The sequence below is a fragment of the Acanthaster planci genome, linkage group LG01 (genome assembly GCF_054643075.1).
Source record: "Acanthaster planci isolate LZ-2023a linkage group LG01, COTS_SCS, whole genome shotgun sequence".
Taxonomy (NCBI): Eukaryota; Metazoa; Echinodermata; class Asteroidea; order Valvatida; family Acanthasteridae; genus Acanthaster; species Acanthaster planci.
The window spans coordinates 6862011-6879984 of NC_141777.1; the positions used below are offsets into that span (position 1 = coordinate 6862011).

Here is a 17974-nt window from a genome sequence, read left to right on the forward strand (position 1 = left end):
AACATCAGGCCTCTATCAACATGTACATGTATATTAAATCTGAGTTACCGGTATATTTCAACTACATGTATGTTTTACCAGGTGCCACCTTGAACTGACAGGATGGCCAAATAATAAGCTACTTCCACTCTCAAGATAACAGATGCTTAACAGGCAAACTGGATTACATCCAATGGGATGAGGAATCTCAGTTTTGGCTAATCCCTGAGGATAAGCATGGTTCAACAGACAAATTCCTGGGATTTATGCAGGGTGCAGATTACACTTAAGCAGGAGTCTGGCGACATGCTTTCAAAAAGGATGAGCTATTTCAGTGTCACACAGCATATTCTTCGACAGTCTGAAAATGTGACTCACACTTCAGTTTCAGATGATACAAGAAGAAAGTATCAGGAAAATTGGAAGCACTGACCAAGCCAGATCAGATCAAATTCACCTGCCATTTCCTGGACTAGGCTCACCCCAATGAGATGAGATGATAAGGAGAACTCCTTGATGAGATTAGAATTTGCTTCACATTTTACAATGACCATCAGATGATCAGGATATGCGTGTATTAGGAATTGGTAATTAGATCAGGTCTCGAAACAAAGGATTACCGTTTGTCACAAATCAATGTTAGGTGTTCTTTGCACTGTACATGTACAGTACACGTAACAGCACAAGAATGGTCACTTTGTCTACGAAACCTGGATAAAAATATACGTGTATGCAAACACAGGATCAAGATTTGACATAATTGGACAGTAAACACTGGTAAACAGTGCGTTTTTTATTTACAATGATATTTGAAATAACCAAGCCGAAGTCTGAAAACTCTTATTAGTCAAATTCCTTCTCGGTGGAAACTTCTACTCTTTTCTGCATTGGTAAAATTTACAAATGTATACACATCCCTACAGTTACTGGTGCATGTTGATTGGGCATAAGATGCGTGCAATATTTTCAGAATATACGTGTATGTATCTGCATGGTTTCTTTAACTGAGAATGTGTAAAGTGAGAATGGACATTGTGTATGTCTAATGAGTCCAGTTAGCTCAGAGACTCTTCAAAAGTCTTCCTGCTTACCCCTGCTCCTCCTTCAACCCTACACATAATGTACAGTACATTTATCGTACATGGACTCTCTCAGATCTATCCAGACTGCCTGCTTGTGTTTGTACCGGATAAACCTTACACCTCATTTTTCTTGCCAATTGGGTAACTCCTGGCTATGTTTGCATAGCCAAAACCCGCCCCAATCTTCAGGATAGGAAGTGCTTTGACAACAGCAGCCTCTCAGGCTAAGAGCTTCATCCCTCTCTTCTGTCTGACCTGGGTGGGGAGGCTTGTTTGCCAAGGAGGACGGGGAATGAAGTGGATTTCTCTACCCCCACCCCCACCCCTACCCCTAAGGCTGGCTGAGTCACAGTGAAGATAAACCTGCCAATGCTCCAACGCTGAGTAACTTTGGGGGCTTGCGGAAAGGAATGATGAGCCTTATCAGATTAGACAAGGCCCCAGGATGCTGAAGATTGGACAGAGGGAGACAGAAATGATCTGTGCTCCAACAACCTTATGAATAAAATCTTGTACCATCTCAAGACGGTAGAAGCTAGCATCAGGATACAACAGACCAGGGATAGCATCTGATAATTTCAGTTCCTTGAGCTTGTTATCCCAATTTAAGTAATCTAATGAAGCAACATCCAAATGAAGGAACATCTTTTATAAGCAATGCAAACCATGGTCATACTGGTGTTTGAATGTCACGGGGCTTATCAATGAACTGATGCATGTCAAATCATTTGAGCATTTACATGTGCATGCATGTACATTCAACTTACATGTACATGTATATACCGATACATATGCCTACAATTACATGTAGCTTGTTACTGGTACATGTGTACAGTATATTAGACAAAATGAATGTCACGACCGCCACAAACCATGTTACTCGGCAAGATATACATGTATAGGAGTCGTTTTTTCCCTCAGTAAGTTTCATGGAAATGAAAGAAAATATTTAAGTTAGTCACTTTTTAATGACTCCCGGTGGACATGCAGGCTTCAAGAAACTTGAAGAACACATTATGCAGGTACATGTACATAACAGTACAGGTGCATGTAGGTTTGGACAGTATTGTGGGCCAGCAATTTATCCATTCTTGACGCCTTTACAAAAATCATGCTTTTAACTTATTTTCTATGGAATAAGATGCACTGCATCTTTTCAGTGTTCCACTAGTGCTCACAGAATTCATTTGCAAGTCAATTTCAAAGAATGTGGTACACAGCAACCTTCTCAACTTACTGGCTTAGAATTCAACCTAAGACTGCTTGCAAATAATAGAAATTTGCTGCATTGAACATTTTCTTCAATGCAAATTATACACACATTGTACCAGTAAGAAGTACTGTACAAGTTGCATAACATGAGCAAGCTTGTGAAATACAGAATAAGCCAAGGAAAGTTAAAAGAATGCAATCCTATCTTACAGCTCAGCCTGACACATAATCTATCCTGTACATGCACAGGTGCTGAGTACTCCTCTCGGGGCCAGTCTAATGTCCTTGCAAGCACAGGTAAGGTTTCACCACAAACTGAAGCAGCAAGCATCCAAAAAGCCAAAGGTGACAATCAATAGAGCAAAGAAGGAGAGCCAATAAAGTGCTTCAGTCTTACCAAGTAAAGTGGCTACATAAGGATCTATACAAGACATGAGAGTGATGGGTTTAGTAAGTAGAAAATCTTGTGGCAATTACATGTACATGGATATACATGTACAGTACGTAGTCAACATTCAAACAGATAACATGAACATTAAAGTACATGTACATGTACAATTGAAATCAAGTTAATCTAAATGTACAGGTGAGAACATACATAGTGATTGCTGGATAAACAGGTGCCACAGGATGCTTAATGCCTAGTATGCAAACATCTCTGCAGTGGGTACATTGTTCATGTATGCATGCACCTACTTCATGTTACTTTATATTTATGGCTTTTGCCACCCCCAGAGGTTAGTACCGTAAATGCGATTCGCATTCAACATTCAGTGCATTGCCAAGATGTTGCCATACAGAGGCCTGCACAGTGGGAAAACAGTCAACAACGTTCTACTCGTCAGCTGCGCTACTTGAATGGTTCCTGATGTTTGTTTGTCTGGGAACAAAGATTAGTGTTAATAAAATCAAGATGGTGTTTTTTTAGAGGTACGGAATTCTCCAATCAATCACAAAATTTCCTCAAGTTGTCCACTGACATTCGCTCCAACATAAATTGCAGCGAATCAGCCTTGAATTTGTCAACCATGAATTTGAAATGTGGCCTCTCTGTGGCAACCTCTTGGGGGCGCTCTATATTGTGATTCACCTGTATTGCATCCTCTGATACCCTTTCACACATATGTACATGTATGCAAGTTCTTAAAGACTTTAGAAATGTTCCCTGTATAGAATTTATTTCAGATGGACTTTCAAGGAAAAAGGTCTCCTCTTAATTGGCTCGAATCAAAAAGACCAAACTATGTATTACTGCAAAGAATGTACTATTTCCATACTGTACCTGGCTTCTCACAGTCAATGACGATACCATTCTCTAATTCAATGATGCCCCTCTTGTAGTAATCTAAAGCTAACTTTTTATTTCCTGAAGAGAAAGAAAAACAAAAATTAATATATCTAAATGATGTTTTCATGTACCATTTTGAAGCAACATTCATGTATTCTAGTATTATTCTTTGTATACTTTTATTGGTTGCAAACCATGATTCCAACTCTTGTCATTCCTACGTTTGTTCAAATCTGGTCAGGAATATCACGATTTTGTTGAATTACTGTACGTGTACAAACAACTGTATGCCTGAATTGCACCATGGTATGACTGCACATACCAGTATACATGTACGAGTCTGTGTTTTTGGATGTTTGTGATGAGATCTGATCATCACATCTATATTGAAATGCTTTCCATACGCAATAATCACTGAGATCAACAATGTGGAATGAACATGATATTGATGTGATTCTATTAATTACCACGTACATGTATTTGTTAATATTTATGCATTTTCAGAATAAAAAGGGGAAATCCAACACTATCAGTGTATTACCTTTTGTAAATTCTCTTTCACTTTTTATCTATTTATTCATGTTTGGTTTATATGTTTATTTTTTTTAATCTATGCAATTTGCAGGGCCAGTTGAGGTTGTAGGAACAACTAGCCAAGCAGATTTTAACTACATGTACATGTACCGGTACATTGGAAATCAGACAAGCAAAACTCATGAAGGATAGCGTGATCGGTAGGTCAGCAGCTACACGTAGGAGCAAGCAGCATTCCCTTATGCAGTTTGTATTCATTACTCTTATTGCCAGGCCACCTTGGGCTCATCGGCAGTGTATTCTATGATCCTTCCCGCAAGTGTGTCGGCATTCTTTGATGCCCTGTGACTGAGCGATGCATGGCAAAGCATGGGTGTCCGGGACTAAGGGGCAAGGGTTTGACAGGGAATCCATGGGACTGAGTCAAATGACAGAGTGCTGGTACAAAGATCACTCTAAAAGGATGCAATATACTGGTAATGGCATATGTAAGTCCCATACAAGTTCATCTGCACTATGTGTATAATGAGACATTTCACTTGTGATCTACCTTTTCCTTTACGATTTTCTGAAGGCAATTAATGTGATATATTTCTATCACTTGAGAGGTCCTGCACAGTGAAGAAAAAGAACACATACATGTACATGTGTCGTGTAATGTGGGTAATGGTACACCTGTATTGGTACAGGAAGTAAAGAAATAAACTACGGTACTGTATGTGTACATGTAAATCAATAATACAGTAGCTCAAAGCAATGATAATTTGCATGCCCTATCTTTTGGACAATTCTAAATTAAACAAGTTGACTGTGGATGCCATTCTTTTCCACACAGTTTTATCCACTTAACATGATCAAAGTAGTATATGAGCAGGTGAGTTGGAACCTGGTCATGGATTATGAGTGCCCTGTCTTGCTGAGGTACTGTAACAGTTTCTACTGGTCCTTCTTCATTTGAATTTCACAGAGTGGCAAATCACAAACATGACACTTGCTTGTGGTGTATTGTACTGTACACTGTACCGGTACATGTATGTTTCTGTATTTTTGTATTGATTTTTACTCAATTTATATGGAGTACATGTACATGTACATGTATGTACATGTATGTGATTTGGTCAGCTGGCTATGAGATGTTATAAATATCAATACTTATATTAATTAATCAATGTTTGGGTACATGGATGCACAGAGTTTCTCCTCAGGTGTTGGTACTGTCTATTATACTGTACGTAACCTGGTGAACTGACACACTTTATGGTAACTCACACTACAAACTCTATTAAAGAATCTCTGGAGAGGAAAAGTCATCCAAAAAATTAATTAGTGAGCACTCAGATCAAAACACCAGGGCTTACATTAATAAACAGGGGTCACACAGTGAAGAAAGGGAGGGGAATATAAGTTTCTCATGCATAGTACAGTATTTACAGGTACATGTACATGTAATTAGTTCATGATGCAAACATGTATATACCGTACCTCTAAAAATTTTGGCTCAGTTTAAAAAAAAAGTCTTTTATTTCAACAAGGCTCTTTTTCTATTTCAAAATCTGTTTTGGCAATGAGGGTACATGTACTTACAAAAATCCACTTTGCATGTTACATTTAGGAAACTGAAATACGTGTAAACAGTCAAAAAGTTCCAGAACTTTAAGTATCACTTAATTTCTTACATAGCACTTCAATCATGTAACGCCTCTCACGATCAAGACATCATACAGAGAAGATGGATGGATTCATTTCTCCTTCATGTACCATATAAAACCATGTGCGCAACTGTCAAAAGGCTTTCAATGAGAAAAGAGTAAACTGACCAATCAACCATCTAAATTCTCATGAACTTGAAGCCAACATATGACAGTGAAGAAAAAAGTCATCAATAATGTCCACGGTTGAGTGATGATTCAGTGTTTGCCAACCCCACGGGAATACGACTCACGGTCAATGACTCTCAGCCACTGCAGTGTACACAACGGATGTCAATTTTATCTGACATTTTTTAGAATTTAGGGACAGCATTTAACAAGGCAGGTACAAAGGTTTCACTGTTTTTATTCAACTGCAAAAAAGATAAACTTATGTTCTGAGAAAATAATGTTCAAAATTGCACATTCTGATCACCTGGTGTGAAAATGAACCTGTATTATGAAATGATTCACACTGTAGAAAGAGGGAATAAATACACCCATTTTCCCTTCAGAGAAAATTATTGGCTTTATTTTAGTGTGCATTACATTATACTTTACTATCGCAGACAAAATAATGGATTTAGAGCCCGCTGCAATTAAAATTTTGCTATGTGTACCGGTAGGATATGCCAATACATTTGAAAAAGTAGAGTGATCGAATACAGTGTACCAGTACAGTGTACTGGGGGGGGGTGTACACGTACTTGTATCAGTACGGTGTACTCATGGGAGGGGAATACATTGTACATGTACCAATACAGTGTACTCATGGAGGGGGAATGTACATGTACATGTACCAGTACAGTATACTCATGGGGGGATGTACATGTACATGTACCAGTACAGTGTACTCATGGGGGGGGGGGAATGTACAAGTACATGTACCAGTACAGTATACTCATGGGGGGATGTACATGTACATGTACCAGTACAGTGTACTCATGGGGGGGGAATGTACAAGTACATGTACCAGTACAGTATATTCATGGGGGGATGTACATGTACATGTACCAGTACAGTGTACTCATGGGGGGGGAATGTACAAGTACATGTACCAGTACAGTATATTCATGGGGGGATGTACATGTACCAGTACAGTGTACTCATGGGGGGAGGGGGGAATGTACATGTACCACTACAGTATACTCATGGGGGGATGTACATGTACAGTGTACTCATAGGGGGAATGTACATGTACATTTAAAAACACTATCTGGTACAAGCAAAAATACAATGTACCGTTATACATAAGTCATTTCAATACATCAATCAAACCTGGCAAGATGACCTTTGATTCAAAGGGTTCAATGACTTACGGAAACCAACAACTGTCAGCACTCAGCGTATCAGATTCAGAGGACAAGCTCAGATGGTAAGAGCCATTACTATGGCAACCACTGTCCAAACTGATGTCTCTGTGAATCATCCTGTCTTGATGGCTATCGTTCCGAGCGTTTATCATATACCGGTACATACGGTAACTGCATCAGGTTTTACATGTATCTTAGTATATTTTAACAATCACTGTTCACTACAGAACACTTTCAAATGTACCTTAGCATAAAACAACTTGCGAGTCAGGTCAAAGCCTTCATGTACCGGTACCTGTACCATGAATATATTCTCATATTCAGATTTCAGTAAAAATCAGACGAGAAAATCTTCATTTAAAGCTACACAACGTACATGTGTCCAACTATTCGTACCGGGAGGTGTGGCATGAAGTTTTCTAGAAGTTGGACTTCAGTCACTTTACACCTCTTCCCAAATTCTAGGAAGCTGGTGCAAACGTAGTGTTACATGTACACGTATACTATTTCATTCAATTTGAAGAACATCCAAGTTACACTGATTCAAATTACACAAAGAAACACTTCTCCTAAAGCGAACAAAGTTCAAATGCTCAATCAGCTCCAGTTATTTTGACATAATTAATGCAACATGATGAGTTTTGACAGCAGGGATGGTACACTGTACACGTACAGAGAGGCAGAACTGTTTGCGCTAGAGAGAAAACGAGAAAACCAGCAAAAATTTGAAAGCAATCCTCTGTCATAAGTTTTCATTCCAGCAAGCAGACCAGTTCTAGGGTCAGGAATTACAAGAATTGTTTTTTACACAGGAAGGTGTTAAAAAGTTTAAAACTGTAGACTTGTGAAAACTGAAACTTGATTTAAGATGACTTGAGAAATTTTACAGAAACTGTAAATCGGAACAATTTTGTGTAACTGCTCGTTCAAATGTCTGAAGGGTGCCCATCGAAGGTTATGTGCTTCACTCCTCCTAGCAATGCAATAAAGAAACAATGTACTGGCACCGTTCAGGTAGCAACTGTTAACCATTTGACCAGTAGGATTTGACCAGTTTCGGGCACATAGGCTTTATACATGAAGCCGGGGGAGCCTGAATCAGGACAAAAGAACTGGGCCTTGAAACAAAAGACCGTACTCGGAACAAAAGACTGAGCTGCTGGGAATTAATCACATTTTTTCAGTTGTCAATAGCAGAGGAAATTGTTTTGAAAGATTATACCACTGTTTGTGGCATTCTGCGTGAACGAAAACCACCAGGGACCATAGGAGTAGTTCCCCTCTAAAAATAGTTTTTGTTGAAGAGTTCCCGTTATTTCTGTTAGTGTATCCCCCTGTTTATTTACATGTACTTGGGCCCTTGCTTCTACCCATGTGACTTGATCCCCTAGTAGCTCTGACCACACTTACATGTACATGTACCCCTATGTTGGAGAGAAGACCAGCAGAGACACTACACTGTTCATGTATTTGCCCCTCCTCACTGGTGTGTGCCTTTCTGCTGTGTCAAGTTTCTGTGTACTTCTAAGAGTCAGTGATCAAAAGCCAAAATCTCCTCATTAGATCTATTTTGACACTGGGTTAGCTTTTTTAGTCCTTTATTCCTTTTGGTTTTGTGCATTTTTTCCCCTGTACTCTTTCATTCATAAAATCTTTCGTGTCCTTTTCTATCAAATCAAATATTGGTGTCCGAGTCTCTTATTAATTCAGTTTCCTGCGACCTTTCCCTTTCAAAAGATCCTTGGTTTAGTTGGAGATTTTTGTTGTTTTGCAGGTTCTCCCATAGTGTGCCATTTTTCCCGGTTACCGGAGCATGTGCCTCACCTCACAATGTGCAGTTTCCCTGAATTAAAGTATTGCAAACAACATGTGTCCTTTTAATGGGTCAAGACAGCTTATATACCGGTACATGTAAGTAAATGTACAGTGTATATAAAGAGAAATTTGTATTTTAACAATTACGAAGACCTCACTTAAAAAAAAATAACTGTTATGACATGAAGTGTATCGCAAAGTCCACTTGTATTCTACGTTATCGACAGAATCACACATACACCCCTTAGCTCTGAAATATTATTCAAACGTAATCAAGTTGTATTCGGTGAATCGAGAGATTAATACATAGAGTGTTCATCCCTCAAATCGTGAAACTCAAGAGGAAAGCATGTTTTCCGTAACGGAGTCTTCTCTTGTCGCTTTTAAATAAGTGGTTTTATGGCGTGAAACACACATTACCACATTTTAGTAACCGACATGAGTTGGGCGCATGCATATGTACAATGTGGCCTAAATGTAAGCCTACATGTAGTATTCCTACTTGTAAATTACAGCACGTTGCTAGTGTAATACAATTGTCTTTCAGGTCTCTCTCCGCCCAAAGTCCTTTGTGAAACTTACGTGATGAAACGTACGTTACCATGATTTGTTTTAGTTATCATTTCTTTTGAATGATGATCGTAGGTTTTAAATTTAATAAAACAATAGCGCCATCAGGTGTCAGAGACACCATAGCAACCGGTTTCATTGATAAAATGGCGTCTCTGTAGTAAAATGCAGATGGTCTGAAGTAAAAAGGAACTTCAACTTAGGTCAGTTCTCATGATATTTTGTCAGAATGTAAGTATAATATTCATTAAAATCTTTGCAAAGGAAGTCACAGGTTCTCTTCTTTGGAGTTAATATGAATTATCCACTTAATTGTTATCATTTCTGTTAAATACTAGTGATTTTACGAACATCAACAAGTAACGTAAGTTTCAGAAATAATAAGATATTTCTTCCTTCACCTTCCACAGTAAACTATTGTAGTATACATGTATATCCAGGTCTGGTTTTGGCAAAGTCATAAATCTTTCAGTAAAATATAGAAATGTAGCAATATGATTTAAAACTTGTTGGTTTACTGTTACAGTAGTTCATATAAAAGCTCTGTTTTCAATCAAACTTATCGGTGGTAACGTAAGTTACTAAATTGTTATTAAAGTGATCTTTGTATATAGAATCGTTTAAATAATCTTTGATGATTCTGGTTCTACAGTTTGTCAAAACATAGTCCGTAGACAAACACGACTCAATCATACCTTAAGATATCTGTTTGTGTATTAAACTGATAATAAACTGTCCAGAAACAGGTCGTAACATGTAGGTTACTAGTACACACACATGCAGAAAGGTTGTTTTTATCATATGCAAACAGTTTTCGCTTGAAATTTGTACATAAATTGTATGTTTCTCTACTTGTTACATTCGCTTGGGCTTGCCAGGAGCGCCATGGAAAGGAAGGCAACAAAAAACACAGTACACCTTCATCACAAAGGATGATTGCATTGCCAGTAGACAGGTAATCGCCGATAACTGGTCCAACGTGAAGACATTTCAGGGCACACTCATCTTCATCACAAAGGATGATTGCATTGCCAGTGGAAAGGTAATCACCGATAACTGGTCCAACGTGAAGACATTTCCGGGCACCCTTACCACGCACTCTGTAGTTGGAATTGACGGTCATTTACTGATGAGGAATGATTCTTGCTACTGCAGCATGTGCTACATCATTAACAATGATCATGATAGAGATGCAATGAATAGTGGTTGGAAACTCCGGGACCTTCCAGAATAGATCCCTCAAAATACTGCAGACACGCCCAACCATGCCCAAACTAAACCAGAACAAACCAGAAACCGCGGAGTAAATCCTCTACAATACAGATGATTAGGTTGCAGCGGTGTACAACGAGAAGTGGTACACTGGACAGGTATTGGAATCTGATGATGAAGATGTTTTCATTAACTTTATGAAGCACAGTGACAAGTTTTCCCAGTTCTTCAAATGGCCTGTATCATCAGATGACCGCTGGATCCCTAGAGGCAAGATTCTACACCGCATGTAAGTGAACCTAAACATACAGTAACATCAAAACGTTGGTTTTGATTAAATGACGAGGACAAGTCGGAGATCGAAGCAAACTTTGGCCACAATAATACAGAAAAACAGAAACACAGACAAACTGAATTGAAACATACATGTACGTAACCAGTTTCATACACAGATAAAATATGCATGTTTATTATGAATGTGTTCTTCTTTCTTTTTACAACTTCTTCTACTTGTAGATTTGTAGATCTATAAAAAAAATGTAATGATAGTATAAGTTTTCATTCATGAATCCTGAGTGCTAGTGATTCTAGACGCAAAGGGTTTTGTAACTAACGCTTTTGGTAGCTAACTTGCAATTAGTCTGTTTTGCACATTTGAACGCAAGTCTTTGTCAAATCAACGATAGTCTAGCAAAGTATTTTTACCAAATAGATATCCGCCAGTCATATGTCAAATGTAATTAAAAGGAAACATACGTTACCAAAGTTGAAACATACGATACCACAGTTTGACCGGATTTTTTAATTAACTCCTCTCACGAAAAGTTATTTTTACTGCTTTAACTGAAGTGTTTACAACAGTAGGCGTTCAAAAATGTCAGAAGAGTTTTAAGAAAATGAATATTTACAATTGTGTTTAAAACTGACGTCGTTTCTCTTTGGATGAGCACTTCTGTGGTTTATTTTACTTGTGCTATCCATTAAGTTTTTTCCCAAATGTAAGTCATAATTTTGTCAGTAATATTCTTAACTCCCGTTGCCGGTCCTTAACACATTCAGAATAAATATTGTATTTGTGCAAAGAACTGTGTAGCAATTTTAAGCAGATGAAGACAAAAGAAACGATAGGTAACGTAAGTTACATGTACCGGTACTTTAGGGAAACTGTCACCAGGTATACATGTGTTTGACAAAAACTGAAGTGAGATGTGTTAAATGTTCATACTTCGCAGAAATGTTTCAGAAAGTGTTAACATTTGTTTGGCATTAAACTCCAAACTTGTAACGAGAAGTTGAAATTTCAAATTTTCCTTTTTCCATTAGCGCCGATTTACTGGGAATGGCCCTACAGAATGTACATGTAGGCTCTGACAGCTCCAATGTGTCCCTTCTACTGTACTTGTCCTAAAGTAGACATTCCAGTTCCAGCAGATTAAGTGCTTTGGGATTGCATCCCAAATGCAACATTGGCTTGACGATCAATTTAATGCTCCCTCATGTGCTTGCAATAAGCAGGGTGAAAGGCCCTGGGTCTAGTGGCATATTGGCAAAACATCTTGCACAACGTGCTACAGCCTACAGGTGAATGTACACACTAGAGTGTGGTCAGGGGGCTGAGGGGTTCACTTCAGAGATTACTTGAATATGATACTCAGTAAGGCACCATTAGTGACTGAGAGAGATGATGTGCCCGCCAGCTGTAGGTGGCTTAAATTCATGCTACCACTATAGCAGAAAGGCACATGCATGGAAACTTAAAAACAAAAATAAAACGGGGAAAAGATGTAACAAAATAAATAGGCCTAAATAAAAAATGAAATAAACCTTAAAAATTATGATACATAGAAATTTGTCTTTTTTAGCTATTGCAAGTTGGCAAAGAAACTACATGTAGAGAAAATTATTTTGAATACCTAAGAGAGTACCGTATCTGTTGCTTTTGTTTGGGTCAGTTTTGAAGAAATGAAATCCCTTTCACTCTGAATAATGTTGCGAGAAACCAACTAAGATGAGTGTGCATACGGTAGGATTTCTTTTGACTTTTGGTAGAAGGCGGAGCAAAAGAAAGAACTGTTTTGGGGAGTTCAATTTCTCTACAAGACCCATCTATCGAGTCTGTACAGTACAGATATTTACTGTACATGTATCGGGTTCAGGGCGACCAAATGATTCCACACAACATGATCAGTTGTCAGTAGTTTCCTTCTTCCCAGGAATAAACGTATCAGCCTTGACCTGGGCACACTGCCCATCACCCACTGTGCCTGATGGAGGCAATCTACATGTAGTCAAATTAATCCTGCTCATCAAATCCTTTTTAACACTTCTTACAAAGACACTGCTTAGCCTTCCAACCAGTAGTGCACTAAGAAACAACTGGACAGGTGTTGAAGCAGTAGTGCGTTACTGTATGCAAACTTCACAATGTAGGCACGTAGATTTGGGGTGAATTCGGTAAATGCAGCCTACATGTACGTGTACATTGCATATTTCATGGTACACTACAAATAACGGTTTCTGCACAGTTTGTCCCTTCTTGCAGAACAATGCTAATACGTTGCAAATGTGTATGTACATGTACATGTATTTAGTCAAACACACTGCATCATCCAGTATGTGCCATGTGTCTATTCATGCATGTGAGTGGTCAAAGTGGTCTTTTGTCTTACTTGAACTGACGCTGAACAGTAGTTAAGTGTATCTTGACTACTTTGGAATAGGAAATTCAGAACTTCTGTGTTCTTCATGCATACACCTGAAATATACATGTAGGCGATCCATTTTCTCCAAAACAGCCCCAGAGAACGTTTTGTCAATGAGCACTCTCAGTGAAGAAGTGTGATGCTAAACATCAGTTGTTGAGGTGCTTGTGATTAATACAAACATCCTATTGGGCAAAAGCACCTGTCACAGGTGTTTCTATTGATCTCTCCATATCTTGTTTTGGAAATTCTAGAAGGGGAATAACCTCAAGGTAATTAAGTAACATGTGCTAGTAAGTCCTAGATAAGCCCTGTAGTCAGTTACATGTAAAATCCAATCTGAGTATTTCCCACCCTAACAGAGCCAAAGGTTATGGACCACTTCAGAAGTGTACATGTACTTTAATTGTCAATAAATGTTTTTACATGAGGGTAATGGGAATTGCATGGCTGCGACATGTGTCAACACAGTTAACAAGGTTGTCATTTGTGCATGAATGCCACCAATACATGTAGGTTCATGGGGATGCAGCATTATTGCATCAAAGTTCTGCATTTGGTGTGCACATGGTTGTCCTAGACGTACATGTACCTGATACACTTCATGGTTTAATGCAATTAATACAAATAACAAACACCAACCAAGACAAGTTGGGTAAATTTAGAAAGCATACGATACCAGAACATGAAAAAGTAAACAGTAACTCTAAATCATACACACGTACAGTACATGAGGAATTCCAGTATCAAAATGAAACGTTCTGTTCTTAATGGCCTTCATATTCTAAAGGGACCTGTATCTGTTCAGGGTATACATGACTACATTTTCCTTACTGAGTAAGCACTTTTGCTAGGGATGCCGTGACAACTGCCACCGAGCCCTAAGCATGACCTGATCATAGCAATGGAACTTACTAGGTAATGGACAAGGTTTTCTTTTATTCATAAGGAAAGACACAGGCTCTCAGGGGCTACGGTAGTTGAGAGGAATAGTCTGACAGGATCAGCCAGGTTTTTTGATGCAGTGAATAGGGTTTCTAGTTGAGTGTTTGGCATTCTGTCTAGGGCCGCATCACCCTCGGGCTCTGTACCTGAAAACAGGACAGCTACTCTAAAGTGGCGGGTTGCTCAAGTGTTTTTCGGTTTGAACTGAGAATCACAACTTGTGCAGGCATGAGGTGCAGGCTGGAACATTTGTGAATCTGAACTGTGTAGGCCACATGTACAACGTAAATCTTTCCATGACATTTGAATATTTATCTTTCCATGACATTTGAATTCTCAAATTAGAGAACATGACAGTTGATGAAGCACTTAGCACAACAAAATCTGGATGCATACGGAACATGTAACATTGCAATGGAGTTACAAGATAACCAGCACAGTCAGTTGAAAACCTTAGACTGGTGTTCAAAGATCATGTGTGTAAAATGCTTGTACATGTACATCGACATGTACACTATACACAGGGAGGTTGAAAATACATGTACATGTACGCTGTTAATACCGTACCAACAGTGCATTTCTTTTGCCAACTTTCCGGTTTACACAAATAACAGTACATGTAACTGTACCCCCCTCCTCAGTTTTACGCACTAATACTGGTGAACTCCCAACCTGTGCCACTCTTTATCAATCTTAAAATGTATGAACATTACACAGTACAATTGACCTAAAACACAATGACATTATGCAATGTTTACAGTGGTGCATTGTGGGTGAAAGGTGGGGACCCAAGTACTCAGGCTACTGCTAGAATATCATGTGCATGGAAAACTGTCGAAAGGATCCTGAGATGGAGACGGCCTACAGATTTTCCAAAATGGTTTGTGTTAACTTGGGTGTGCCATTGTGTGTATCAAGCACACAACGAATGCCAGAGCTGCATTTTTTCAAGCTTCCACGAGACCGCAACTTTGCTCCATGTGAAGTTAAGTGAGGGCTCGTATGACTGATGGCTTTATCTGCCATCTTTGATTTCTTTCCCCACTTTTCATGCCCAATGCACTGCAGTAAACACCAAAGATCATACAGCCCCGAAGGCACAAGATGGATAACTCTGCCCAAAAGATGTAATTACCATGGGCGCCATTTGAGCAAGAGATACGCCTGCGCAGTTTACGGTAATGCTTGGGCGCAGGCTCACCAGGTGCACGTGCCTACCGCGGCACCTGCACCTGTGCATTAATGTGCATTGCGCAGGCGTATCGCTTGCTCAAATGGAGCCTATGTGATTACAACGTTTTACGTGTATTTGCGGTGAAGTTCGCCATCTTGCGCTGCTTCGCGGCACTATACGATCTTTGGTAAACACTGTGTTATGTCATTATGTTTTAGGTCTCTTATTGTTTGTACTGTTTTTCTACAGCACATTTCAATTCAAGTCTCAGTGCACCGACATCATCCCAGCACATTCCTGAAACCTTCTCAGCTCCTAAGGAATACAACTACCAGCCCATTATGCTTCAAGCCATTTCAGAATTCACTGATCAACCACCGTAAACATCTCTGCTCCCACAGGTATCTATGTCCTCGTTGAGAGGGGTGATGAGAGGGCAGTGGGAGTAAAGTGCCTTGCCCACCACAGTTGTGACATGCCGTTTTTCTTTCTCCATGTTACATGTGACCATCTGCTGGACTTGAATCCCCAACCCTCCATGTACAAGTATGTTCGGAGTTGAAAATCCTAACCAGCACTAGGTCATTACCCCATAACTCATTAACTGTGGGCTTTGTCATCCACCGCACACCCAGCACGACGAACCCCACAGTTTTGGGGGTACTGGTCCACATGTCAAGGTGGTCCCACTTTTAAAGTCCTACTTAAAGTACCATTTTTAAACATCTTACCAGTGGTCAATTAAATATGAAATATTCTCAGAACCAGTGTATTTTGTGACACACTTTTCCCTTCCATCCTTTGAATGACTACGGTAGATATACTGTACTGTACTTGAAGGCACATACAATGTACCAGGTAGGTCGGTGGGGAAGGGATACGTCATGTACCGGTATATGTAACCATGCACAGGCAATGTCTGTGCATGCTGTCTGTTGGTGATTGTCACAATCCCCATGGCAGAGCTACAAGAGGATTCAGTCACTTCAAAGTGAAAACTCCTACCGGTACATCTTGCATGGGCATAATGGGGCAGGCTGGAGTAGGGGAACTCGAAAACTAAATGAAGTTGCCAATGTTCTGAGTTTGGAAAGTAACAATTCTTTGTCTTTAAATTATGTACTCATGCCAAACTCTATAAGTATTCATGGAGATTGTATTGTTACATCACAGATTTAAGCAACTTTGTCAACCAGCGGTAATGCACATAGGCCCTATGTGACTGACCTATTTACATATTTCATGAGTAGTATGGCATTTGGGTTTGTATTTCACATTACAACAAATGCAAAGAAATCTGGCTTTACAGAATAGCAAAAGTATTAACTCGGTGCAAATATTTTTCGTTGTTTTTATTCCAACCTGTCCCACATAGTTTGCTCTCCCACATGCATTCAACATTAATCGCGTAGCCATGAAAAACCATGTCCATATTAGCCTAGGTAAAAAAAATCGGATTTTTATGAAAATAAATTATGCCTAGGCCTACCTCCTTCCTCCTCGTCAATTTTCAGCGCTTTGGAAAGATATTCAAAGGCCTTCTTGTGATGCTGTTTTTGTTTCGCTAACAAATCAGCTTCTTGACAAGCTGTGTCATTCATCATTCCAGATGGGCTAGATTGACCAGTTCTGCCGTCGGTGTTTGAGGCAATAGTTACCCCCGTCAACTGCGTCCCATTCACCGTCGTCTCCACGGAAGCGCTCGCTGCTGAACGGCCCACCGCGTACTTGTGTTTTATGTCTGTTACTCGCCAAAATGCGTGCGAGAGAAGCACCCAAACCTGGAAGACGATGAATCGAAGCAGGCCAAAGATGAAGAGGAGCGGGTAGCTGGCAAAACGGAGGTTCCTCCGATGAGGGGATTCTCGTTGTTCTGGTTTTTTTGTTCGCTTGAGACCGTTGGGACTACGGGCTCGTTCTCCACCAGGCTTGTTACGGGGCATCGGGGGTCGCGTATCCGCGGTTGATCCCCGCGATGTTTTGAGCGATTACCGCATGAACATGTGACGCTGACCATGTCCACACAAGACTAGTAATGCATGCAATCGAGTCAGGACATGTTTGTGGTTCGCGTACGTACGTACGTGCGTACAAAGTACATGCGATTTTGCACTGTGTACGTAATGTCACCAGAGGGCACTATACACTATATGTAATTTATGAAGAATGGGTGAAGTACTGGGACCGGGGGGGGGGCTGTCTCGCATCTGCTCGATCCTTGCCGCACCTCAAAAGATTAATTATCCTGAAGTAACCCTTGGAACGAATGCAGTAATTTATTTACTTTTCACAAAGGTTTTCCTGAGTTAGGGACGTCATAAGCAGTAAGGATCCCAACTTTACAATGCTTGGGCCTGGGGGAAAAGCTAAAAGTCAGCAATAGGCCTAAATTATGAAAACCCAAAGTCCCGATTCCGCCGTTCCGCATTGCAGGATGATCAGCTTTAGGGAGGGGGTAAG

At 39.7% G+C, this 17974-nt stretch overlaps 1 protein-coding gene across 5 annotated transcripts in view; it reads right to left on the minus strand.

Moving 5' to 3' along the window:
• The window catches only part of spast (spastin), a 45109-nt gene extending 27521 nt beyond the window's left edge, over positions 1-17588 (minus strand). Inside the window, exons 1-2 of one of the 5 annotated variants that reach the window (XM_087143313.1) lie at positions 17004-17588; positions 3556-3639 (exon numbers count right to left, since the gene is read on the minus strand). In XM_087143313.1, the coding sequence (XP_086999439.1) occupies positions 3556-3639; positions 17004-17457 (538 nt within the window). In that variant the 5' untranslated portion in view covers positions 17458-17588. The remainder of the gene's footprint in view (positions 1-3555; positions 3640-17003) is intronic. The other 4 variants (XM_022253222.2, XM_022253233.2, XM_087143294.1 and 1 more) reach the window with 4 other exon arrangements.
• Positions 17589-17974: the final 386 nt, after the last annotated feature.